The sequence below is a fragment of the Microtus pennsylvanicus genome, chromosome X (assembly GCF_037038515.1).
Source record: "Microtus pennsylvanicus isolate mMicPen1 chromosome X, mMicPen1.hap1, whole genome shotgun sequence".
Lineage (NCBI taxonomy): Eukaryota > Metazoa > Chordata > Mammalia > Rodentia > Cricetidae > Microtus > Microtus pennsylvanicus.
In genome coordinates, this window is record NC_134601.1 from 116,282,491 (window position 1) to 116,309,024 (window position 26,534).

General features: G+C 45.2%; 1 protein-coding gene across 10 annotated transcripts in view; it reads left to right on the plus strand.

Moving 5' to 3' along the window:
• Phka2 (phosphorylase kinase regulatory subunit alpha 2) overlaps positions 1–25,022 on the plus strand; it is an 83,778-nt gene extending 58,756 nt beyond the window's left edge. For 2 of the 10 annotated variants that reach the window (XM_075958930.1, XM_075958926.1), the window contains exons 20-34: positions 716–889; positions 8,830–8,918; positions 10,259–10,392; positions 11,087–11,243; positions 11,962–12,041; positions 12,242–12,320; positions 12,421–12,550; positions 13,118–13,219; positions 16,219–16,337; positions 17,197–17,226; positions 18,753–18,806; positions 21,127–21,297; positions 23,313–23,366; positions 24,053–24,253; positions 24,820–25,022. In XM_075958930.1, the coding sequence (XP_075815045.1) occupies positions 716–889; positions 8,830–8,918; positions 10,259–10,392; positions 11,087–11,243; positions 11,962–12,041; positions 12,242–12,320; positions 12,421–12,550; positions 13,118–13,219; positions 16,219–16,337; positions 17,197–17,226; positions 18,753–18,806; positions 21,127–21,297; positions 23,313–23,366; positions 24,053–24,253; positions 24,820–24,990 (1,745 nt within the window). In that variant the 3' untranslated portion in view covers positions 24,991–25,022. Of the gene's footprint in view, positions 1–715; positions 890–8,829; positions 8,919–10,258; positions 10,393–11,086; positions 11,244–11,961; positions 12,042–12,241; positions 12,321–12,420; positions 12,551–13,117; positions 13,220–15,462; positions 15,578–16,218; positions 16,338–17,196; positions 17,227–18,752; positions 18,807–20,938; positions 21,086–21,126; positions 21,298–23,312; positions 23,367–24,052; positions 24,254–24,819 lie in introns of those variants that run through there. The other 8 variants (XM_075958931.1, XM_075958927.1, XM_075958932.1 and 5 more) reach the window with 6 other exon arrangements.
• Positions 25,023–26,534: the final 1,512 nt, after the last annotated feature.

Sequence of the window (26,534 nt, forward strand, 5' to 3'; positions counted from 1 at the left end):
CCAAAGCTTCATGCATGCCTGTACTGCTGAGCTGCACCACCAGCCTTATAAAATAGATTCTTAAAGGAGAAACACATTGCTTGATTTTTTAAAGGAATGGTAGGAATGACCTAGTTTTGATTAGATATGAATGGTGAAACCCCACACGTATATAGCATATCTTAATCTGAATATGGTTTCAGGTCAAAGCGACCCATTTTTACTTTATTTATTGTTTTATTTTGTTCTTGTTTTGTTTTTCAAGGCAGTGTTTCTCTGTGTAACAGCGCTGGCTGGCCTAGAACTCACTACTTAGACCAGACTATCCTTGAACTCACAGAAATCCACCTGCCTCTACCTCCCAAGCGCTGGAATTAAAGACATGTGCCACTACCACCTGGCTCAGTTTTTACTTAGATAACATTTGTAAGTGTACAGAAAGCTCCATAAGGCTTAGCTTATTCTAAGATTAAAAGATAGGATTCAGCTGCTATTCTTCATGTTGTTTTCATATTCTACTGCTTACCTTGGGAGGGTGTGACTTAAACACTGTCTCATTCTGGATCTCCTTGGTCTAGAATGAAGATTTGCAAACAATAAATTTATATACACATGTGATGTACCTGTCACTAGCTTTTTCCTTTTAGTTTAGTGGTGGAGCAAATTTATTTAGCTAAATATTGTCTACTCAACAGCTTGTTTTTATTGATTCTTTTCCTTGGTTGTCCAATTGCAGAAAGCCAAGATGAACTTGACCAGTATATCAACCACCTTCTTCAAAGCACAGCCTTGAAGTGCTACCTGCCCCCTCTTTGTAAGAAGTCAGAAGATAGCCATGTTTTCAGTGCTATCCACTCCACTCGGGACATACTTTCTGTGATGGCCAAAGCAAAGGGTTTGGAAACTCCATGTATGTTATTAAGCTCTTCTGTCTGTTAAGATTCTTTCTTTCTTTCTTTCTTTTCTTTCTTTTTTTTGCGACAGGGTTTCTCTGTAGCTTGTCTTAGAACTCACTAGGGTTTCTCTGTAGCCTGTCCTAGAACTCATTCTGTAGACCAGGCTGGCCTCAAAGTCACAGAGATTCACCTGCCTCTGCCTCCCAAGTGCTGGGATAAAGACGTGTGGTACTACAGCTCAGCTAAGATACATTCTTTCATCAAAGTCATATAATTCGAGTCAATCCTAAAAGACAAGATGTACCCCCTTCCCCAACCTTCTATTTCCCTGTGACCACTTTCAGTTCTTCTACATGTTTCTTCTGGAATTTCCCTATCTCCATATTTCTAAAATAATGTATTTACTTCTGTCCTTTGAGTTGTCATTTTAACCTATAATGTTATAGTGTACGATCAAGATTTTGTTGTCTTAAATTACCACTTCCCTACTTTGTTTCCTAACCTACAAAGGAAATTGTCTAAAAATTTAGTTCAATCAGTCTTCACACTTCACAGGATATGTACAGATATATTCTTAACCGAACATTATAGTGCACTATGATTACAGTCCTGTTTTTACTTTATGGTTTTTTTGAAATGAACATCGTCCTTTTTTGTTTGCTTATCTTCTGAGTCTTCCAGTGTCCTCATAATAAGATTTCTACAAGGCAAGTTATATTAATGAATCTCTAGAGTCTTTCTTGGTTTACAGAAAGTCTTCTTTCTGGACCAGCTGTGCTATAGGCCTGCTACCTTGACTTGCTTTTTGGGTTAGCATTCCTGTTTTCTATACCTCAATTATCTCTCTTGGCAAAAGATAATTTGGTGAAGGACATCCACTAGCCTTTTTAGAAACGACAGGTAGTGGGTAACATTGAGACTTCACAGGTCTGAAAATGCTTGCAGATATTTTATATCCACTTGGCCGCTTGTCTGAATGGAGAATCTAGATTAAAAATACATTTTTCTTCAGATTTTTGAAATTATCACTTCATAGAAGTAGTTGGTGTATACGTGTATGCATGTGTATTTGTATGTGCGTGCATGTGTGAAGGCTGACAGTCCAACCTTGGCTCTTCCTCAACAAGGATGCTTGCCACCTTTTATATCTATTTTGTTCTGTGTTTTTGAGATAGGGTCTCTCACTGGCCTAGGGCTCACCGATTAGGCTAGGCTGGCTGGTCGGCAAGCCTTAGGAATCTTTCTGTCTCCACCTCCAAAGGATACGTGCATGTAGCCATGTCCAGCTCTCTCTGTAGGTATGGGAACTCAGGTCCTCATACTTGGACTGCAGGCGCTTTGCTGATGGAGTGCTCTTCAGTTCCTTGTCATATTCTTAGTATCAGCCTCAGATGTGGACTCCACAGCCTGCAGATAAATAAAGGAGAACCTTAGATGTGTCACATAAACGGAGAAGAGGGTTCTCTTCGGGTAATGTTTACTTTCTGGTATGTTCTCACTTGACTTTTCCAAAATTTTGTCTTAAGCATACAGTTATTTTTCTGTGGACTCTTTAATAACCACACTGAATTTTAGTTACTTTTATTTTTTATTTGGTGTGGGTGTGGGCACACATATGGAGGTCAGAGGGCAGCTTGTCATATGGGATCCCAGGATTGAGCTCAGTTTATGAGGCTGGGCAGTAAGCAATTTCACCCACAGAGTCATCTCAATGACCTATGTATAATTAATTTTGTAAGTAGAGAAAAGTAAAGAAATAAACATAAAGCACATCTTTTAGTCACCACATTTTAATCATTTGTTTTTGAAGTCTAATATGATCACATCATTTCCTCTTTCCTTCCTCCATACCCTCCTGTATATCCCTCCTTACTCTTTGAAATCATGATCTCCTTTTTAATCAATTGTTGTTGTGTGCATGTATGTACATGTCCCAGAAATTAACACCCTCAGTTCCATTAACATTCCCAATTAGTCCCTTTCTTACTCCTAGACAGTCATTAATCTGTCTCTATATTTTGTTAATTTTGGATCTATAGAATAAACTGATGCATACCATATATGGTTTTTCATGATTGGCTTCTTATATATACATATATATTTCTAAATATAACCTGCTTGATCTGTATAATGTTACTTGTATGTACATTTTTAGGGCTAGCCATTTGGAATTTGATAACCAATTGGTATACTCTTCCCTGGAGAAGACTATTTCTATAGCTCTCAGCATTCTTTAGTTGACTGTATTTTTTTTGTTTTGTTTTGGTTTGCTTTTTTATATGTATATGTGTGTACAACTGAGAACTCATGGGCTCTCTTCTGTCTACTTTTGTTGTGAAATATTATTTTAAGATGTGTTACATTTGCTTATGCTGCAGAATATTTATTTGATGATGAAAAGATATGGTGCCTTCTTTTATGTTGCATTTGTTTAACTCTGAAGCTGTATTACTTTGCCTGTCTAAAACACCGGATTGGTGTAATGTAAAGCTGAACAGACAATAGCTAGGCAGGAGAAAGGATAGGCAGGGCTTACAGGCAGAGAGAATAAATAGGAGGAGAAATCTAGGAAGAGAAGATTGAGGAGAAAGAAAAGAAGGAGAGGAGGACTCCAGGGGCTAGCCACCCAGCTGCACAGCAGGCCACAGAATAAGAAGTAAAGAAAGGCATATAGAATAGAGATAAAACCCCAGAGGGAAAAGGTAGATGGGATAATTTTATTAAGAAAAGCTGGCTAGAAATAAGCCAAGCTAAGGCCGGGCATTCATAAGAAAGAATAAGTCTCTCTGAGTGTAATTACTTGGAAGCTGAGTGGTGGGCCCCCCAAAGAGTAAGCGTTACAAAAAAGCAACAACATGTTTTGGCATGTCTGTTTTTGTTGTCTGTTTAGGTGGTGATGTTAGTGAGACTTCATGGGTGTAGCTTCTGACATTACTAGGAGACAGCCTCACAGCAAACTCCTTGATCCTCCAGCTCTTACAGTCTTTTTTCCTGCTCTTCCACATTGCTGTCTGAGCGTTACATGTGTGAGTGTTGTAGATGTGTTCATTGGAACTGAGATCCACAACTCTGCAGTTTGATTGGAGTGCTTTTCTGTAATGGTCTCTTTCTGTTTCAAAGAGGTGTTTCCTTGATGAAGGGTAAGGACTACATTTATCTGTGGGTATAAGGATAAATGCTTAGATTAGGGATTATGTTACTTTACTAAAGAGGTGCTTGTAGGTTCTCCTCCAAGAACCATAACTTCATTAACGCTGAGAAATTTTCTAAGTTTCCAGTACCAAATATGTTTTTCTTCTTATTGAATGGATCTTAAGTTCAGTTAGACAGCTTTAGGTTACCACCACGATATGTATGCCACCAAGGTATGCATAACCTTCGGGTTATCGTGCCATGCTAGCTATTGATGTGGTTCATGGGCATCATAGCTGCTAAGTAGGACTGTTGGTTGCTTCTGTCCTTTAAAAGTTTGCATGATGCCTTCTGGTACCATGAAAGCTAGTCCTCAGGGAGGATACACTGAGGTTAATTCTACCTCATGGAATTTATATTGTGGAAAGATTTTCTCTCTCCTTCGCTTACGGTAGATATCTTTGCTGGGTATATTAGTCTAGGCTGGCTATCATGGTCTTTTAGGATTTATAATGAATTACTCCAGGATAATCTGGCTTTCAAAGTTTCCACTGAGAATCAGCTGTTAATTCTGATGGCTTTTCCTTTATACGAAACATTTATCAATAAAATCTTGGGATTCACTCAGGCAGAGGCAGGCAGATCTCTGTGAGTATGAGGCCAGCCTGGTCTACAAGAACTAGTTCCAGGACAGGCTCCAAAGCTACTGGGAAACCCTGTCTTGAAAAACCAAAATAAATAAATAAATAAATAAACCTCAGGGTTCAGATATCACAGTTAGAACAACTGATCACAGAAGCAGCAGAGAAATGACCAGTGACCTCTCTCTCTCTCTCTCTCTCTCTCTCTCTCTCTCTCTCTCTCTCTCTCTCTCTCTCTCTCTCTGTCTCCTGCCTTGATCTAAAACCGCTGAGACTCTTTCTAGGCCTCACCCTACCACTTCCTATGTCTCTCTATATGTCCTTGGTCCTCTAAAACTTTTATGACTAATTTTGGTCAGCTAGTAGCTAACTTCATCCTCTGATTCAAGGTAAACTTTATTGATAGTCTCAGGAGTGTCAAAGTACAATGAAAATATCTCACAACATTTATATGTAACTTGTGTTTTTTTCTATGGTATGCCATGGTGATTTTCTTCTCTGGTCTTCTATTTGGTGTACTTGTATGGGTGTGTCTTTCCTTAGTTTGGGGAAGTTGTCTTCTGGACCTTGAAAATCTGGTGTATGCCATTGACTTTGGATTCTTCTCCCTCATCTATACCTATAATTCAAAGGTTGGTCTTTTCATGGTATCCCACATTTCCTGTACTTTTCCCTGTGTGTGTGTTTTAATTCATGTTCCTTTTTATTTTTGGTTTCAAGCCTCTACTTTTCTTCAAGTCCTGATACTCAATCTTCTTTTTTTTTTTTTTTCGAGACAGGGTTTCTCTGTGGTTTTGGAGCCTCAATCTTCTGTTTGATTCATTCTACTTGGAAGGCTTTCCTTTGAGTTTTCTAGTTAAATTGTTGAGGTTTTCAATTCCATCTTCATTTCAGCTTAAGTCCTCCTCAGTGTTTGTCTTCTTACTGAACTCCATTCCCAAGTCCTGAATTGTTTTCACCTTTTCTAGCAGCCTTATGTTTGTTTTTTCTTGTACATTGCTCAGGCATTTAGTCTCTTTAAGCTCTTTCTCCTTAATTTCATTTAGCAGTTTGTTTGTGTTTTCTTCAAACTCCTTGACAAAGTTTATGGATCCTTTAAATTCTGTGTACTAGAATTCATCTAGGGAACTCTCATTGGCAAAAAATTCTATAGGACTTGTAAGCTTCAGAAAAAAGGTACTAGTGTGAGCGATTTCTCTCTCTCTCTCTCTCTCTCTCTCACACAGAGAGAGAGAGAGAGAGAGAGAGAGAGAGAGAGAGAGAGAGAAGAAGAGAAGAGAAGAGAAGAGAAGAGAAGAGAAGAGAAGAGAAGAGAAGAGAAGAAATGGACTTGTAGAGTTCTTTTGTTAGTTCTAAGTCTGATATGGATAGGACAGCTCAGGATAGAAAAAAGGTGTCTTGGTGAGATGGGCCTAGAGATTGGAAATGGCTTGGGTGGAATGAAGTCAGATGGATAAGTGGCATGGCAGTGGCCTTTGTGTTTGGGGGTAGGCAGGGCCCATCCTGTGGGAAACTGAGAGATAGAATGTGGTGCAGGCTGGGGTGGCCAGGCTAGGCTGGGGCACTGGGTATGGGACCTGAGTTAGGTCTGGTGGGGTGAGAAGGTGGGTGGATGAGGGAGAGACTCACTAGGCTAGAACCTGGAGAAAGATGTGGAGATATGGCTAGGTGAAGAGGGTCCTATACTGATTTTTTATTTCAAATACTAGCTGATTTTAGAGACTTTTAAGATCTTCTGTTGAGAGGTTCTGAAATTTTAATTGTATGTCTTGACCTGGGGATATCTTCATCTGCTGTATTGGATACTCAGTGGACCTTCTGATCTGAAAATTTATGGTTTTCAATTCTGTCAACTTTTTCTAAAAACTTTGATTCATCTCCTTCTTCACATTATCCCTGTCCTTTCTTCCATATATTTTTATTAATTTCTTGGAGAAGTTTTCATAATTTCTGTTTTCCATATTCCTAATCTGTTCTGAGCACAATTAGCTCAACTTTTTGTCCCTCCCTTCAATTGATTTTTTTCATTTTTGCTATTGTTTTAATTTTCATCTTCTGTGCTCCCCTATCCAGCCTTCCTTTATCCCAATCCTCCTGTTTCCCCAAGTTCCCCCCATCCTCCCCTTCTCACTTTTCTCTCCCCATCTCCCCTTACCCCCAACCCACCCCACCCCCAAGATCCCACTTTTCTCCCCGGCAATTTTGTCTACTTCCCTTATCCAAGAGGATAACTATATGTTTTTCCTTGGGTTCACCTTCTTACTTAGCTTCTTTAGGTTCACCAATTGTAAACTCCGTGTCCCTTATTTATGGCTAGAAACCAATTATGAGTGAGTACATCCCATGTTCATCTTTTTGGGTCTGGGATACCTCACTCAGGATAGTGTTTTCTATTTCCATCCATTTGCATGCAAAATTTGAGAACTCATTGTTTTTTACCGCAGCGTAGTACTCTACTGTGTATATATTCCACACTTTCTTCATCCATTCTTCCATTGAAGGGCATCTAGGTTGTTTCCAGGTTCTGGCTATTACAAATAATACTGCTATGAACATAGTTGAACAAATGCTTTTGTCATATGATAGGGCATCTCTTGGGTATATTCCCAAGAGTGGTATTGCTGGGTCCAGGGGTAGGTTGATCCCAAATTTCCTGAGAAACCGCCACACTGCTTTCCAAAGTGGTTTTTCCTTTTTAAATAATCTTTATTTCTTCTTCTCTCATATATTATGTCCCAACCACAGTTTCCCCTCCCTCCACTCTTCCAAGTTCCTCCCACCTTCCCTACCCCAGATCAACTCCCTTTCCCTTCAGAAAAGGGCAGGCCTCTCAGAGTTAAAGCTGAACATGCATAACAAGTTTCAGTAAGACTCGACACAAACCCTCATATTAAGGCTGGAGGAGGCAGCCTAGCAGAAGGGAAAGGGGTCCCAAGAGCAGGGAAAAGAGTCAGAGACAGCCCCTGCTCCCACTGTTAGGAGTCCCACACAAACACCAAACTGCAGGCCCCGTGTTTGCTAAATCACTTGTCTTTCAACCTTTGTCTTCGCTATTTCTGAAAATGCTATTATTGTCTTTTCTGTTTTTAACCGATTCTTGACGATTTGTCCTTTGGGGGGGGGGGTCTTAGTTAGATGTTTTTGTTCAGTGGTTGTTTTGTTTTTTTGGTGACAGTATCTTGTTGTGTGGTACAGGCTGGCCATGACCTCAGCTGACTTTGAATTTGTAGTCCTCTACAGACTGCTGGGATTACAGATGTGAACCATTTAGCTTGCTTTAAGAATCCTTTTGAATATGCGTTAGTGAGGGAGCTAGGAATATGGCTCCGTGGGTAAAGGACTCACTGAGCAAGCATGAGGATCTGAGTTCATCTGTCCAGCAGCCGTGTAAAATCCAGGCATAGCAATGCACATCTGTAACTCCAGCACTGCAGCTGTGGCAGTGGGGAGTGGGGGTCGGGAGGCTGAATGAATGAACTACAGGTTCAGTGAAGAGATGCTATCTCAAAACATAATGTGGAAAGAAACAGAGGAAGAAACCTAACGCAAAGCCCTGGCTTCCCCATGGATGTGCACAACACAGAAAATACACATGAGCTACTTGTTAGTTTTCTGAGTTATAGTATAGCCTGAAAGACAGAGACATCATACTGAAGGACTACAGATAATAAAAACATCCAGAGATGATAAAAAATGAAATCCAGAGCAACCAGCAGCACTAGAATTAAACTGAGCAGGAAGCCCAGACACCTCGATCACGAAACTCTGTGACCTTGGGCAAATGTCCCACCTTCTCTAGGTCTCAGTTTTGCCATCTAGAAAGTAAAAGAGAGAAGTGGGGGGCTGGAGAGATGACTTAACAGTTTAGAGCACTGGCTGTTCTTCCAGAGGTCCCAAGTTCAATCCAACAACCACATGGTGACTCACAACCATCGCTGGTGGGATTTGGTGCCCTCTTTTAGCATAAAATCGTATATGTGGATAGAGCACGCATATAATAAATAAATAGGAAGCCAGATGTGGTGAGACAAGCCTCCAAAAGAGATGGAGAGGGAGGAGTGAAATCAAGCATCACCTCTTTTAAATCTGTTTGCAGGCCTAAAATGCCCCATACCTTCCAAAAGAAGGGCTTTGTCATTATCCTTCCTCACAAGTGCTTTCTTCATTGTTTTCTCTTCCAGTTTTTCCAATGGTTTTGCCAACTAAAGTTCTAAGTGGACACCGTAAGTCACTGAATCTTGTTGACTCCCCTCAGCCACTCCTAAAGAAGGTAAAGTGTTTCGAATTGTTTTGTTTTAATGTAATACTTGATAATACCAGGTTAGTCCCAATAACTGTCTCAAATGGTGACACTTTAAGAGCTTATTTCTTTATACCCAGAGTTTCACAATTGAGACAGTCTGCGTGATGCTGTGAATCTACGCACGTAGTTGTCTGGAATGCAATTTGCATCATTGCATGCTCTGAGTTTGGTGCATACCTTTGCGTTTTGCCTGGAGGAAAAGGCCTCTTACTGCCTCTCTGCCTGTTCTTCAGAACACAGGAAGTAATAGAAGAAGTACACTTAATTGCCTTCCTTATCTCATCTGAGCCAGCCAGAGCTCAGAACAGAGCATGGGACTTTATTACTTCATTACTCACACCCTTTGGTCTGGTTTTGGCCCAGGCTGCTCTTGAATTCACAGTCCTCCTGCACTGGCCTGTCAAGTACCATTATAAATGTGCACCCCTACAACTGCTCCTTCATACTCTTAATGTAATGAGATTCTTAAAAACCATGATGTCGCGAAGTGTTGGGCCCTTTTTTACTGTTTTATTCATACAGATTTCCTGATTTTGTCCCATATGAATCAAAATATCCAATGTCTATTGGAGAAAATTTTAATCTCACCTCATTTTTTAGGTAGTTTTAAACAAGTACTTTTTTTTATTCTAAAAGATACTTCATTGAAAGCTTGCTGTGCTAGCATTGACTATAATTCCAGCGCCAAGAAGGCAGAGGCAGAAGACTGCAAATTTTCAGTCAACTTGAGTACATAGCAGGTTCTAGAGAAGCCTGGGCTACATGAGAGCTTATTCAAGAAAACGAACCAATATGTTCTTTTAACGTATAACATATATACAGAAAAGCGCACTCACCAGTAGAGTGCTGTGAACTGCCACTGAGTCAGTATGCTCTTGTGCCTCCTCCTAGTTACCCCCATCCTATAGTCCCAAGATAACTGCTGGGGCCTGTGGGTGTGACTCAGTGGTAGACTGTTTCTCTTGCAAGGTCCTGGGTTCCATTCCCAGTCGTAGTGGAGAGAAGCACAGCTCTTAAGATCTGTAACAGTAGAAGTTGGTTTTTTTTTGTTTTTGAGTTTTGCATAAATAAAACTGATATGTGTTTTAATCTGTTCAGTCTATTCCCTTGCAAGTGTTGACTGACTTAGATCACTATTGAGGATCATAAAGGCCTGTAAATAACATAATACAAAAGATTGCCTGAAAAAAAAATGAAGCCTAGCATAGTGCTAGCATTCAAAAGCAAGGTTGGTGTTGCACTTTATGGTCATCTAAAAGTTCCCATTATCAACTCCTTTCCCTCCATTTTGGCTTTTATGTGGCCAGACTCCTGACTATGACTACCAGTGGCCCAGAGATGACCATGGTGAAATGGACTGTGAGAAGCTAGTTGGGCAGCTGAAAGACTGCTCAAACCTCCAGGACCAAGCAGACATTCTGTACATTCTCTATGTGATAAAGTAAGTGCCTTAATGCCTTTGGGCTACTATACCCCATCAGCTGCCAGCATAAAGAACAGAAGCGTATCTCATAGTATACCGAGTACAGTGTCTGGTGACGCCTACTTCCTCATGGATGGTGCCTTTCCACCCTTCCTCACATGGTGGAAGGGAGGCACAGCAAGTCTCTTGGAACTCTCATAATCTGATGGATTATGAGGATCTTTCTTCATGGCCTTCTTACTTTCCAAAAGCTCTACCTGCCAATACCATAACTCTGAGGTTAGCATTTTCTTATGGGGATTTGAGGGGGACACAAGCATCCAAGGTATAGCAGTAAGTAAGCAGGAGTTCACCATGTTGAACTTAGTTTTCCATAATTCATTTTCCTGATCTGTTGGCATTGCAGCAGTGCCAGGCCATGATCACATTCACCCAGATTACCTAGGATCATCACACACGAGACTTCTATCCCTTTCTCTGTTTCTTGATGCTGGCCTTCCAGAAGTCTGGGTGAAACCAGGATACCATAGTGATGTGTGAACACTAGGCTTTTGTTTCAAAAGACATGGCATAGAAATGTTTGCTTAGCCTGAACTGTGAGCCTCAGAGTTACTTAAAATGTCCAAATATTGGCAAAATTCACAGCAGTCCATGTTTTAAAACAGCCTTGACAGTATGACCTTTATCTTTGTATTTTTCTGCCTCCTTTCAGGGGTCCCAGCTGGGATACCAATCTGTCTGGACAGCGTGGAGTCACTGTTCACAGTCTTCTCAGCGAGCTCTATGGAAAAGCTGGCCTAAACCAAGAATGGAGTTTGGTCCGCTACATTTCAGGCCTGCTCAGGAAGAAAGTGGAGGTCCTGGCTGAGGTCAGAATCTGCGTGCGTGCCGGGTTGTCCATTTATTCTCTCTAGCCCCATGTTTCCTTCTTCTGGTCTTCTAGTTGTGGAAGCTCAAGGCAAGTGCCTCTTGTCACTAAAGGAACTCAGGGAACCTAAGCCAGCACTGGACAGGCCCTCTCCTGACTGCTCTAGAAGGAGAGGAGAGAAGAAGGAATTTTCAAGTTGATTAGTTTCTTTCTTCACCACAGAAAGCAATCACATGAAACAAAGTCCTTATTTCTACATGTCACAGTACAGTAATCATTAGTGTTTATATCCCTGAGGCCCTAAAAAATCCAGAACCACTTCCTGTGGCTTTAAGCAAGTGTTCTTAAGATGCTACTCATTGTTACATATGAATACTGAGGTGCTTGTAAGCTTGGAACACAGTGTGGCTAGTAACTCTAATCTTTGCTCTCTGAAGCCTCATCCCTGCCTTGTCCAAATAGCAGGGAGTCCAGGGTGTCTGCTCTAGTGGATGGACCAGGCCTGGGGCCATACCTGGGAGACACAAAGATTACAGGAATCTAGCCTATGTGGGTTGCTAAGACAGGGTTTTAGGTTTGAATTTCTCTGAAGGGCAATATGGATAATGAAGTTCATAAAGGCAAATTTCTGGTGCTGGTGGCACTTAACTGTCTCAGTTAGTTTTGCTAAGTTTATATTCCTTTGTAAAGCTCTCCCTCCCCCACAAAAAAATGTGCAGGCCTGTGCAGATCTGCTGTCCCACCAGAAGCAGCTTACAGTCGGCCTTCCCCCTGAGCCCCGGGAGAAGACCATCTCCACGTGAGTTCTTGCTGGAGGTGCTCCCCAATCTGTAGAGGAACACAAAGAGAGCATTGCAGTTGGGGAGCAGTGGCAGCGGCTTTTGGAAGATACTCTTGTCACATGGGTGCTTGTAGTATAGAAAGCAGGGAACTTAAAGTGAGAGCAAGGTGGCCCTGCTCTGGGGCACCCATTTTGTGTGACCTGCTGCTCTTTCCTAGGCCTCTTCCCCCAGAGGAGCTCACAAAACTCATCTACGAGGCCAGTGGACAGGACATCAGCATTGCTGTCCTCACACAGGTCAGATGCTGATACAAGAAGGGCCTGCTGGGCCACAGCCTAACTCAGGGTGCCAGTAGGCCTCTCAGGTTCCCTGAAGCCCTCTTCCCATCTGCACCAGGAGATCGTGGTTTACCTGGCCATGTATGTCCGGGCCCAGCCTAGCCTCTTTGCAGAGATGCTCAGACTCCGGATTGGATTGATCATCCAGGTGATGGCCACAGAGTTGGCTCGGAGCTTGAACTGCTCAGGTAAATTGTCATGGCTTGCCAACCCTTCCATCTCAGCCATACCTCAAGGCCTTTCTGTGCAGAGAGCCACACTCAGGTGCTTCTAAATAGACTTCCACTCTGGGTGATCTTAGGCTGTCCCAGGTTCCTTTGTGAGAGGTGGTTCCTGTCAGGCCACATAGCACAACAACGTTCCTCACTGGGGTTGGCAAAGCAGCTGCCATGTTTTCCTGAGAACCTTTGCTGTACCTGACAGTTAAGCTCCAGTGATAGCCTCACTGTAAGATGTCACCCTCTACTTCCTAGCACCTTCACTGAGAGAAATAAAGATAAACATCATTTGCAAACCACATCCCAGCAGCAGGGATCAGTGTGGTGGGAAAAATTCTATGTCTAGGAGTTAAATGCATCTGTACTGACCTAAACAGAAGTGTTTGTATTTCCCAAGGATTAATGTTTGTCAGGCTTGCAGCACCAGTGAAGGAGTCATGAGCAAGGAGACCCACCAGTACCTTCTATCACCCTCTCCCACCCGAACTACCCACTACCACCCCATGTCTGGGCCCCTTATAAGATGTTTGCTTCTAGGAGAAGAAGCCTCAGAGAGTTTGATGAACCTCAGCCCCTTTGACATGAAGAACCTCCTGCATCATATTCTGAGTGGGAAGGAGTTCGGTGTGGAGAGAAGCGGTGAGTGAGTGCTGTGAGGCCTTCATGGGGACCCACGTGCAGATCAGCACCAGAATCAACAGTTCCCCTATAAGGAAGGGATGTGCGCTTCCTCTTTCAGTGGGATGGACTGGGGCGTGGGCGCAGGGTTCCTGCCTGTAGGGCCAGGGAGCGCCCTCAGAGGGTTGCATTCCTTTGTAGGTTATAGCGGTATGTGAGCTGAGCGAACTGCACACCTTTGTACCCTGCATCTCCTGCATCCCTAAGTGTCAGGATCACATGTCTGCCCTTACAAGATACCCCCTGTGGCCTGGCTTTTGGTTTCCATCATCAAAGCGTTTGTAGCCAGGGGGTAGAAGGCAATGCTGGATGACCCGTGGGGGCCGGTGCACTCACTGTAGCCCAGTGTTACTCATTTAGTTTTTTAGCCATCTTGGAAATCTGCTCGCAGTGCTAAGAAATCTAATCACCCAAGTCCTGGTGTGCTTCTTGTTCCCAAATGTTCCCTAATTATAATTGAAGCAATTATCATTTCTCCTCATAAAAAAGCTAAATGATTTGCAGACACATTGGTGAATTTATTTCATCAAGCCAAAGAAACACACTGTGGGCTATCATTCTTTTTATTTAATAAGAAGGACACTGGGTACTTTGTATTTTTCCTAAGTGTGTGCCAGCTTCAGACAAAGCTGCATGGGGCAATCAGCTGTCTATTCGTGGTTTTCTGCTTTCTGGGGAGGAGGACTTGTGATCCGTACCCAGAAGTAATTTACAGTTATTTCAGGTACACAATCCTTGAAATGTAAATGGAAAGGATAAATAGTTAATGTGTTCGGTTCCTCATAGTAGTGTTTGACAGGTCATTAAATGTAAAGCTATATAGATGCTTGCAAAACCAATAACTGAGGAATGTCATTTGAATGTCATAACGTGTCTCATCATAAATAAGGACAGAAGACATGTTATCTTTTTTAAACGTAACATTTCTTCACTATCTTGTAACTTGTCTTAGTTAGGGTTTCTGTTGCTGTGAAGAGACACCATGACCATGGCAACTCTTATAAAAGGAAACATTTAATTGAGGTGGCAGCTTACAGCTCTAGGTCCAGTCCATTATCATCCTGGTGGGAAGCATGGCGGTGAGCAGGCGGACAGAAATGGTGCTGACTACATCTTGATCAGAAGGCAACTGGAAGTGGACTCAGACACTGAGCCAAACTTAAGCATATGAAATCTCAAAGCTCGCCCCCACAGTGACACACTGACTCCAACAAGGCCACACTTATTTTAACAAGACCATGCCTCCTAATAGTGCCACTCCCTATGAGCTTATGGGGACCAATTACATTCAAACTAACACATAACTGTTCAGTTTTTATAAGCTAGGAAGCCAAAATTCTGACTAAATCCTAAAATTCTGTTTCCAAGAAACACTTTCCCTCAAACACAGTGGAGCTTCCCACACCCCATTTGGCTTCTGTTTTCCATTTCTTTGGTGCCCCTCCTCCTGCTTGACCCATCTTTGGGTTCCCTAGAAAATGACCTTTGTGGTGGGCCTACAAAAGGAACAGTAGAATGGGAGAGTATTGTGTGCAGATGCCCACAGGGGCCCCTATGAGAGAAGAGCTGGGAACAGGTTACTAAGTGCTGAGGCTAATGGCATATGGTGGAAAGAGGTATGGCCTTGTGTCATGGAAAGAGCAGCCTTGCCCCTGTTCTATTGTAGCACCACGCGCCTAGCTTTGGTAACTTTCCACTGCACCCCTGAGCTCTCTAGCCAGCTCAGCCTCTACTTCCTCCCAGAGGCCTGGGTTAAGATCTTCTCTGTGCCCTGATTTCTATCCATCCTGGATGCCGCTGCATGTGTACCTGCACCCAAGCCGAGAAAAGGCTTGATGAGGGTACCATAGCAGTTGGCCGACAGCCACAAGAACCTAAGTTCTAAGCCCTTCAGTTGGCTATGCAGCAGTTTTGTCATTTTGCCAGGGACAGTTGGCATAGAGAGCTTGGCAAGGTCAGTATGGATCCTACACGTTAGTCAAGATGAACTCTTTAGAAAATCACAGATAGAATCAGGTGTGCGCCTCACTCTGAGATCAGATGTCATGCAGTCATTAGACATGCGAGAGAATGTGTAAAGCTGTGGAAGAACACTCACAGAATATTAATTGCTGAAACAATAAGCTTGTTTGCATATTATGTATGGATATGTCATGTATATAATATAAAGTTTTTCTTTGTACATATATGTGACATTGCATAAGGTAAAAACATGGATCCGGAGGGGAAAATTGGCAGGATAATGAGTGAAATGTCAACAGATGTTACTTCTGGCTTCCTTGGGTGGTCTCAGTTTTCCACAAAGAAAATGTGTTTTGGGTAAGTAAAAAAATAGTTTTCCAAACCATTTCAGTCAGCCAACAGTTTTGTGCCACCCTGTTCTGTGCCTGTTGCTCAACACTACCCACATGTGGGAGTCTGAGTGTAACTGGCCCCCAGAAGCTCAGAGTGGCACAATCTAGAGGTGTGACCTTGTTGAAGGAAATGTGTCACTGTTGGGTCTGGCTTTGAGGTCTCTTGCTTAAGCTTCACTCAGTGCTTAAGCCACTTCCTGTTAACCTTCTGATCAACATGTAGTCAGCACCATGACTGCCTGCTCCCTGCCATGTTCCCCACCATGATAGTAATGGACTGACCGTCTGAGCTGTAAGTTGCCATCCCAATTAAATGTGTTCCTTTATAAGAGTTGCTATGGTCATGGTGTCCCTTCACAGCAACAGAAACCCTAACTAAGACACCACACTTTCACACAGCCCTTCAGGCCTCATGGTAAGCCTGTGCTACCTACCTTCAGCACTGTAATCGCAGTTCTGCTTGGGGCAAGTTAGGTGTTCCTCTCATCAAGTTTACAGTCAAGTAGGGAAGAGGTACGGACCTCAGAAGCATGTTGTCCATGGTGCCTCTCTCAAAGCAGGTGCAATAGATTCCCTAATAACCTCATTTGTGCATTTCCCTTTCAGTGCACCCAATTCACTCCTCCACATCCAGCCCTGCCATCTCCATCCATGAGGTGGGTCACACTGGTGTCACCAAGACTGAGAGGAGTGGTATCAACAGGCTAAGGAGTGAGATGAAACAGGTAAGAAGGCCTTAGCATGGCAGCCATAAGGGAGGGGTATACGTGGTTCTTCTGCCAGGGCTCACCTCAGAAAGACAAGGGCATGAAGCTTTGTCCTGCTCCCCGTAGAAGTTGTGGAATGGGAACACAGCCCTGTATCCCAGGAAGGTACCCTGTAGGCATTCACATGGGCTCATGCCCACCAATTGCTAGCCTTCGTGTGCCGTACATGCACATTCTAGAATAACCCCTTGTCCATCTTTGTTTTTGTGCAGTCATGAGGATGGAGAAATGGATCAAAAGTTAAAAGCACTGGCTGATCTTGGAGAGGACTGGGTTCAGTTCCCAGCATAAACATGACAGCTTTGAGCTGTCTCTGAATCCATTTCTAGGGGCTCTGATGCCCTCCTCTACCTCTGCAGACAGCAGGCACATGGAGACAAATACTCATATCATAAGATAAAAATATTTTTTTTAAGAAAAGTGGAATAATGTCAAAAGACACAACCATTTCTCTACCAAATGTGTTCTTCATGTGAAATAGCCAAGAGGATGTGGACTAGGCTAATCATGATACCTATATTTACTACCATCCATGGTTGTCTGCTTTCTAACTCACAGTAGAGAGCTTTGGAACTGACCCTCACAGGTCTTAAGTTCAATACCATTTCAGCCCTGATGTGCCTGATACTGAGCTAGGAGATGACCACCACCCACCCTGACAACAGTCTGGTCATACACTAGTCACTCTGGCTTAGATCTGTGAGGCAATAAAGGCCAGCCCCTGAGGTGCGACCAGCTTGCCCTGGCTTATCAGAGGGAGCAGTGCAGCATCGTTAACTGGAAGCAGGCTTTCACCTCCTGATGTTTTTACTTGCAGATGACTAGGCGAGCTAGTGCTGATGAGCAGGTGAAGTGTCTTGTTCTGTCTGTCCTCCTCTGTGGTCGCTACATGCTCTTTCAGGCTTGAGCATGGAAAGGGAAGCTGCAGATACAGAGTGTGGATGGGCGCGTGGTGGAGTGGCTCAGTAGCTCAGGCAGCCAGCCCAAGAGACAGGGAGCAGGATGAGAAGGCAGGAGAGATGACCTTCCCTGGGCCTTTAAAAAATCCATTTAGGGTGGCCAGTTAGAGCCATCATTTAGGGTGGCTCATTTTGTTAGTGCATGGTACTGATCAAAAGAATTCCATTTATCAAACTCTGCCTTTGTAAAGGTTCTTTGTGAAAGAGATGGCCTAGTCTCTGTCTCCACCAGCATTTCTGTTCAGAAAGAGGAATGTGCTCTGTAATCTCATCAATAGAGAGAATAAGGCTCCTGCCCTTTGCCTACCTGGGGAGATTTAACCCTGGAAGGAAAAAAATGTTAGGACTCTGTGTATATCACCCTGCGATGTACTTCTTCTCTTCAGAAAAAAAAATGGGCATTTTTTAATTTATAGATTTATTTTTGAGATGGGAACCTCCATGCAGCCCTGGCTATGCCCAAACTCCTTGGCTAAAGGGATCCTCATGCCTCAGCTTCTTGAGTAGGTGGGACTGCAGCTGCGCACTGCCGCTTTGGATTCTTATTTCTAATGATTTGCCATGTTTCTGTGACCAGAGAAAGCACATGTATGATGGCACATAGTGCAGGCTGCATGTATTCTCAGAGCATAGACCCTCCAGAGTGTCTCATTCATGCTCCTTCTAAGGAAATGATTCTCCAAACATCTTCCTTTGTCAGCCACTCGGTGGCACCGTCCCTCTGGCTACCCACAGCTCAAAAGCCTGATCCTGGGTGAATGTGGGTGGCTTCTTCCATTTAGTGCTGCCCTTACCTGTGATGGGGGTGAAATGATTACCTTTCTTCTTTGTTGTATTTATATTCAGTCAGCCAGTACCAGTTTTGTAGCTGACCACTCATATCAAGACGAGTGTTCGCTGGTGAAAATTTAACAGGTGTCATGGTGTTGTGTCTACTCATTTTTGCAAGCATACCACAGACCAGTAAGCAAATTCAGGGTGCCATCTAGATTCTTAGATGAGGAGAGATGTTTACGGTCCAAGGTCATCAGCCTGCTCTCCACGTACATTTAACAATAATCTCCAGGATACCCGTCGGAAGACAAGTGTTAGTGAAAGCTGGGAATATTTTGACCTCTGCGGTTGTTGACAGTGCAACATAATACATTAGCATGGCTGTGACTTTGGAACGTGTGTCCTAGTTTGCTTAGGCCTGCTCCACAAAGAAAAGGAAGCTGGTAATGCTTGCTATTTAGAGCCAAGCTGGGCTGCAAGGGAGCAGTGGGCCTGCATCTGTCACTGCTGCTTAATCAGAGCCTCGCTGGGCCGCGTCTGTCTTCAGTCTCTGCTTTTCACGCTGCTGTGTCTTCACAATAACTGGTTGCATCTCTTGGTGTCACTGCACGTGACTGAGTCTGTTCTTTTTCTTTTGTAGTTTTTTCCTGTGGGCCAGGCTGTGTCCAACAGTTTGCATTCCTTCAAGTCTGCGGTAAATCTGTGTTGGCATCGCTCCCCTCCCTGTGTCCTCCTCCATGTCTGTACTGTCCATGTTCTCTTGTGGCCTTACCCATGCTCCCACCTCGTCCACACTTATATTTAGGGTGTCTATGTGTGTGCACGTCTGTGTCTGTGTGTGCGCGCTCACATGTGTGTAAGGTCACGTGCAGTTTTGGACATGGAACTGAGGACCTCCCACATGCTAAGCAAACATTCCAGCACCAAACTTCGCCACAACCCTCATCCCTGACTTCTGAAGGTTTGAGTAAAGGCTAAGGCAGTAGTTCTCAACCTGTATGTCACAAACTATTTGGGAAGGGGTGAGATAATCCTTTTATAGGGGTTGCATATTATTTATCATACCTGCATATCAAATATGTACATTATGATTCATAACAGTGGCAAAATTGCAGTTATGAAGTAGCAACGAAAATAATTGTATAGTTGGGGGTCACCATAACATGAAGGGTCACAGCATTAGGAAAGTTGAGAGCCACTGGGTTAAGGGTTTTCAGTTGACACTGAAGGTACGTTCAACTGTAAGTTGGAGAAAATTCTAGAAAAGTTTAAATATTCTTGAACTGAAGTTTATTTGCCATCTCATGCTCTTAGATCTTGGCTTATAAAACTCAATACAGTGGGGTGGGGCATGCTTACCTTACCAACTCCCAGGGGTTTCTAGAGTCTTCAAAACCCTGGTTCTATGCCGGTTCCCTGATTGTTTTGCAGTGCTGAGGTGGAACTCAAGGATCTGAGCATGCTAGGCAGGCGCTCCACCACTGACCCACATCCCAGCCCTCCTGCCTTTTTATTGAGTGTTGAGCTGCTGCCCCGGGGCTAGCTATCATTTTCTACTCTCTGGCCCCAGCTGAGCATGTGGCCCTAGCTCAAGTGGAGGCCCAGGAAATGTTCTAATTGCAGAGACGAGTCTGAATCTGCCTCCCAACGCCAGAAGGAGAAAATCAGCTGAGTCACTGATGAGTGTGGCTGTAATTACTTTTATTTGTAGCTAATTGTTGCCTTATTTAAATGGCAGTAATGAGCCCAGCAGAATAACCCAGCCTAACTAACTGCCTCTTCAAAATAAGATCTGTTGAAATCAGAGTGAGTTCTGAAAGAAGGATCCCACCTCCTGCCCTGCTAGCATGCTTAATATTTGGATTTTATTTTTAAACCTTCAAATTTGATGTTGCACACTGAGAAACAAAAGTGCCAAACAGTCCAAACAAAAATGTATGAAGCGATATGTGTTAGCCTTGTCCCAACCTGAGGGGTCTCTCCAGGGCACATCAGTGTGACTCCCACACCTCATCTCTGCCTGGTGGAAGGCCCTCCTCCATCCTGCCCCCAGGGGTCAGCAACCCTCCAGCCCTTCCCTTGTAGAGTCTCGAGAACTCTAGCCTCCCACAAGGAATTGGAAAGCTGCCACCCTCTAACCCTGGTCACCTGGTCCAAGCTGAAGGCCACCATATCCTAGCCTTAGAAGAAAACTCAGGACCAAGAGCAGGACAGCAGAAATAAGGATTGGAAGGCAGAGGTAGAGACCCAAAAACCAAGGACCCTCCCGGCCACTAAGCAAGGCTTCCTAGTTGACTTTCTGCCTTCGCTTCCTGATCCTTTCTCCCTGTATAGGCCTGGCATTCTCTGTTGTATTCATCATATGGGGAGGTGATGGTCACTTCCTTGTGGCACCGCTGAAGGAAATCAGGCCCTTGGGCCTTTGCCCCCACCCTGGGTTGTCTCTCCTTCCCACCCAGCTCATCTTCTCTGAGACCACCTCTCCCAAGTACTTGCTTCCCTTAAAATAGACTTTGCATGCCTGGCCAGTGACCTCTGAGGGAGTGGCCTTCTGGATGACAGATGCCCTCTGAGCACTCATCACAAGCAACAAGGAGTCTCAGGGGTCTTCACTGAGTGAGTGGCAGCAGATAGCTCCCTCGGGGAAATTATGTCCCCAATGACGCAGATCAACTGGTGGCACAGGGCACAGGTGGCCTCAGTCCAGGTGCTATCACAGCAGCTCTTAAGCTTGGCAGTGCTAGCCGGATGGCAAAGCCCACACCTAGATCTGTGTGGCCTCTGTCATGTGAGTCCAGGGTCTCCTGACATTATACTCCTTCTTAGGGCCCGGGAAGAACTACTGGAGCAGAGCATGAAAACCTAAAGCCAACATCAAGTAGCCAACAGTGTGCAGTCTAAGAGCCCTGTGCCCCTGACTGGGTGACATGTGGAGGGAGACTCTGACTCGCTTTCGGAGCTGGCCTCCAAGGTGGGCACCTGCTTCTGAAGGCCAAATGGTGTCTGTCTTGCAGAGGTCCAGCACCCCATCATCCCCAACGGGCACATCATCTACAGACTCCGGGGGACACCACATGGGCTGGGGCGAGCAGCAGGGCCAGTGGCTGCGCAGGAGAAGGCTGGATGGGGCCATCAACAGGGTCCCCGTGGGATTCTACCAGAGAGTGTGGAAGATTCTTCAGAAGGTGAGGTGGGGGCTGAGGAAACATAGACTCAGGGGAAATAAGCCAGACTCCACCTGCCCTCAGGAAGCACAATGACCATGCCAGGTAGTGAGAAGCAGAGGGCTCTAGAACATGTGGCTCCAACCTTGAATGACTCAGCCTGGAGCAAGGGCTCGCTGCCTTGACCCTATGGCATCTAACACTAGGTAACTCTACTATGGTACTGTATTGTGCACAGTCACATAGGAAGCAGTGTCTGCCTACTGATTGCCAGTGGCATCTCCTGGCCCAGACATGGCACCAAAAGTAGCCTGACATTGTCAAATGGTCCTGCAAGACACGACAAAATAGCAACCCTGGTTGTGTGCAACCAACTTTGACGTAGTTTAGGATCATAGAAAACTAAAGATAGACAAAAAACAGAAAGGACAAGGAAGACTTTGACCATAAATGGTGCCATAGAGGTCCTGCGGCATTAACTCTGCATCTGGCTTGAGGCTGACACACATGGCACTCATATCATTCAACAATGTAATGGAGCCCCTGCTGCCTGCCTCCCCCATCATGCTAGGTCTTGGGAATAAAGAGAAAAGATTCTAGCCTCACTCCAGGAGCCATGTGCTCTGAAGGCACACTCTCCCTCCTGCCCTGGGCTACCCCTGTTTCCACGGCTTGACGGTAGAGCCCCCAGAGCCCCCACTCCTTAGCCAGCTGCTCCTGTGGCAGTGAGATAGGGGCTGTGCTTCCTTCCCATCTGCCTAGAGGCTAAGATTTCATCCCAGTTTGAAGTTTGAAACTGACAGGAAGTGACATCCACAGACTACACTGCACCACACATACACCTGAATGCAAGAGGGGCCTGTCTTAAACGCCTGCTGCTGAAGTCGGGGTAGCATGGGAAGATGGGGCCTCTTTGTTCCCTACGCCCCACAGTCTGTCTTTTCACACATTCATACTCCCCAGGCTCCACCAGAGCTTGCCCTGCCTCCCCCATGGAGGGCAAGTATGCCTCATTTAAAGGCTCTGCAAAGCAAGACAAATTTCTCCCCCTCCCCCATCATTACATTTTCACTCATTTCACAGTAGGAGAGGAAAGAACTGCTATAATCCCAAATGAGAACACATGCCAGCTCCTTTGTGAAGTCACAGCCCACTGTGTCTTTCTGCCGCAGGTGCCCAGGGCCAGCCACAGAGCTTCAGTGCCTGTGCCCTGTTGGCCGAGGCCTTGCTCAAGATACACTGGCGGGGGAGGCAGAGTGGGTATGCCCTCTGAGCCTGCAGATGCCCCAGGTCGACCCTTCAAGATTTTTGTGGGGAGCCCTCGGGCCGGTGTGAGGACAAGGCAGCTGTTGCCAACTGGAGGGTAAAAGATGGCCAGTTAGACAAGACTTAGCCATTCTTTGGAAATCTCCTAAGTCTTCTTGGGGCACCATACACTTCCGGCTAGACTTTCATTGGCCCAATACCAAGATGCTTTTCTTATGAAAAAGCAGCATTTTGTATTACGCCCCATTGGTATTTATATACATGGGTGTGCGTGTGTGTGCATGTGCTCCAGCCTTTTGTGATTGGTGCTTATTATAGAAATCTCGAAAATAGATGGCTGCAAAGGCGCAGGAGCATAACTTCACCAATGGGAGCCATGAAAATCTCCCTTCATTATGGCACCAAAGGGGGCCTGGCAGGCACCCTGGCCTAGTTGCCAAGTGCAATGCAGAGTCTCTTGGGAGGAGGACGCAACAGCTCCCTAGGACATTGTTCCTGCACTGATCTGAAAGATGCCTGCTGGTCTCCCTAGAATTGTTCCATCGAAAACACAGCCTGTGGGCAGTGAGAACAACGCTCTAAAAATAACCATGACAGTCTGGCATGTTCCAGCCCTCGTGCAGATTTCCAGGGCAAGGCAAGTTTGTGTGTGTGTGTGTGTGTGTGTGTGTGTGTGTGTGTGTGTGTGTGTGTACACATGCATGAGTGTGTGAGCAAGCATACACTTGGAGTTTTCTGGAATCTGACTAAAATATCTGTTCTGCTTCTAGTGCCATGGTCTGTCCATCGATGGTTATGTCCTCCCATCCTCAACAACCCAAGAGGTAGAGTAACAAAACCCAAACACCAGCCCCTCCATGGCTTCGCCTCCTGACTGATTCTTCCTGGGCCTCCCAAGTTTGCTCTGTGTAGCCAGGCCATCTGTAGGTCTGATCACATCAACCACGTCACCCTCAAAGGTCCTTTCCTGCCACCCTTTCTCCCTCACTGCCCTCAGAAATACCATTCACAGACTATCTGGGCCCTTAAAACTCCACGCAGACACTATCCCACACACACTAGACACGTGCAGGGGCCACGCCACCCACACGCTGTCTTGCCTGTGCTGTATTCACCTCCATGCATTCTGGGGTATCTTTAGCCTTCCAAGCAGGAGGCACCACGCCTTGCACGTCCAAGCATTCTTTAAGAGATTTTTGTCTTATTTTGTTTTTTACCCTGCCCAAGGTACCAGACTTTATGCCACAGGGAAGTTCTCTTCTTTTTAAGAGAAATAAGAAATGGCCCCTGTTCCCTAGAAGTCCCAGTCCAGTAGGTAGACAAAAGGAGCTTGAACAATGCCAGCTGGCTCTTGGGGAAAAGCAGTCAGCCTCTGCTGTAGAGAGCATCTGTTAGAGAGTCAAGACAGTGTCCAGAAGCCAGGCAGCTCTTGAGCTGAGCCCCAGCCGTGCTAGGGGAAGCCTTGTCTGTCCCAGATCTCACCCTGGAAATGTACTGATCCCTTTGGTAGATGACCCCATATGAGATCAAGTTTGCTGTCCATGTGGAGTCCGTACTCAACCGCGTGTCCCAGCCCGAGTATCGGCAGCTGCTGGTGGAAGCCATCATGGTACTAACACTGCTCTCAGATACGGAGATGGACAGTATTGGAGGCATCATCCATGTGGACCAGATTGTACAGCTGGCCCATCAGATGTTTCTGCAGGACCAGGTGGGTATGACTAGGCCACCCACTCACCCAGCTGCCAAAGCTGTGGAGTCAGTTTGGTTGCCATTTATCCCTGTTGATGCTGGAGATTGCGTCCAGTTGGAAGGCATATACTCAAACCAGGAAAATGTCATCCCAGATGGTGAACAAATGTCAACCATTTGGTTAGGAAATGGAAAAGTGGCCACTTGGGAAATCAAACGACCTTTGGGGAATCTGGTGTGCATTAGTGTAGGTTTTATTGCAGACACTACCACTTGCCACATACCCGACTCTTGGTAAACTACTTACCCTGTATACAAAATTGAGTCAGGGAAAGAAGCTGTCCTCTCGAAGAATTAGTGCTGAGCAGCCGAAGAAGGACTCTGAGGACACAGCATCCACAGCAGAGGCAGACATTGTCATGCATTCCGCCACCATCTTGCCTGCCTCGTGGCACTGTGAGGTCTACCCTCCAGCCCCCAGCCCCACCCATCAGTAGTCCAGCAGAGCGCCTCTGACGTGCAGAGTGCTTTACAGAGGAGAAAGGTAGATTCCATTCATTTTTTCCCTGCTTTTTCTGACTGCAGGTATCATTTGGAGCCATAGACATCCTGGAAAAAGACCAAGCCACGGGAATTTGCCACTCCTTTTATGACAGCGCTCCTAGTGGGGCTTATGGTACAATGACCTACCTAACGAAAGCAGTGGCTTCTCATTTGCAGGAACTGCTGCCCAGCTCTGGCTGCCAGATGCAATAGGGCCTTAGCCATAAACATGAGCACCCTCTGAATGTATCATTTGTCCCATAGCCTCATTGGGAATTTCCTTCTGCCTTCCACCCTAGATCCCCTGTTTTGTCCCCAAAGCATACCCCATCAGAAAGCTTCCCAGGGAGCAAGCAGATGACAGCGCTCAAGCTGCAAGCAGTGTGTGTTTAAGTCACTGATGAAGCAGATGAATCCCCCGCTCCCCTGAGAAGCACCCTGGGATCCTTTGCTAGGTTCATTTCCCTGGAACAATTGTCACTGCATCTGGTCTCGTGGACGCCGGAAAGGAACTAGAAATGGGTCTCTTCTGAGTGCAGAGTGAACTGAGAAGCCAGCTTAAATTGGCTCTCACCAAGAGTTACAGAAATAGGTTCGATGAGCTAGTGACACATCTTGAAGGTGGAAAGATCCTTCCAGCAGCAGTAGCTAGACAGGCAGACCTTGACAGGGGCACATCTCAACAGAGTGCTGAGACCCAAGCTGTTTACCAAACAGAATAATGGTGTCTGCTTGGAATTTTTTCCTAAGCCCTCACTCTGTTTGGGTTCATGTTCACTGCCCAGATGAACTAAATTGGCCCTAGTTAATGCTGGTTGTAGCCTTCAGAGGATCTTGTCCTGCTGTCCAGTAAAATCCCTTATCTTCCAGGATCCAGAAAAAAAAAACATCAACAGCAAAGAGGAAGGTGATAGGCAGACGGTTGTTTTAGAATCGGAAGAGGCAGAGGTCCCTGCACCCCCTGAGAGCACCACCATGCCTGCTCAGAGCATGAGTCAGCGTTTGCCATGGAAATTAGTGGTGTGTTCCTGCCGAAACCATGTTCCCTTAAAAACAGCCTGAGAGCCCCCAACCACTGCTCACAGAAGCACTCTCAGATGGGAATAGTCGGGGCTCTATGGCAGAGAAAGAATTCTGGCTGAGTCCTGGCAAGCTCTGGTGACTCTTTCACCATTGTCCTGGTGAATGGAGTTTCTTTTTAAGCCTTGTCTTCCCCACATTGGGACAGAGACAAACAAGTGAAAGTAGTTTCTGTGAATAATCGGGCCTGAAGGACCAGGTCACCGGTGCTGTGGCCAAGCACTCCATTCCCATCTGCTGTGACAGGTTCCGATTCACAGTGACTCTTCACCTCAGAAATGGAAACAAGGCTGTGGGATCAGCTTCTGGAAGTTTGTGTGGAGGAGAAGGGAAGATGGTGCTCGGAGGTGCACAGTGTGCCCCAGAGTGGAGACTCAGGACTGACTTGACTTTATTCTCAAAGGAGAAGGTAGCAGAGTACCCTGCTGTCCCTTAGCACATCTAGGCATTTCTAAAGGAACATTTATCTGCTTGTGTGTATATGTCTGTGTGAGTGTATGCCACCTGTGTGGGAGTCCCTGCAGAGGCCAGAAGAGAGCATCAGCTCCCCAAGAGCCAGAGCTATCAGCAGTTGTGAAGCACCCTGATATAGGTACTGGGAAGCAAACTCAGGTCTGGAATGGCAGCAAGCACTCTTACCTGCTGAGCCATCTCTCCAGCCTTCTTGTAAAGCAGGG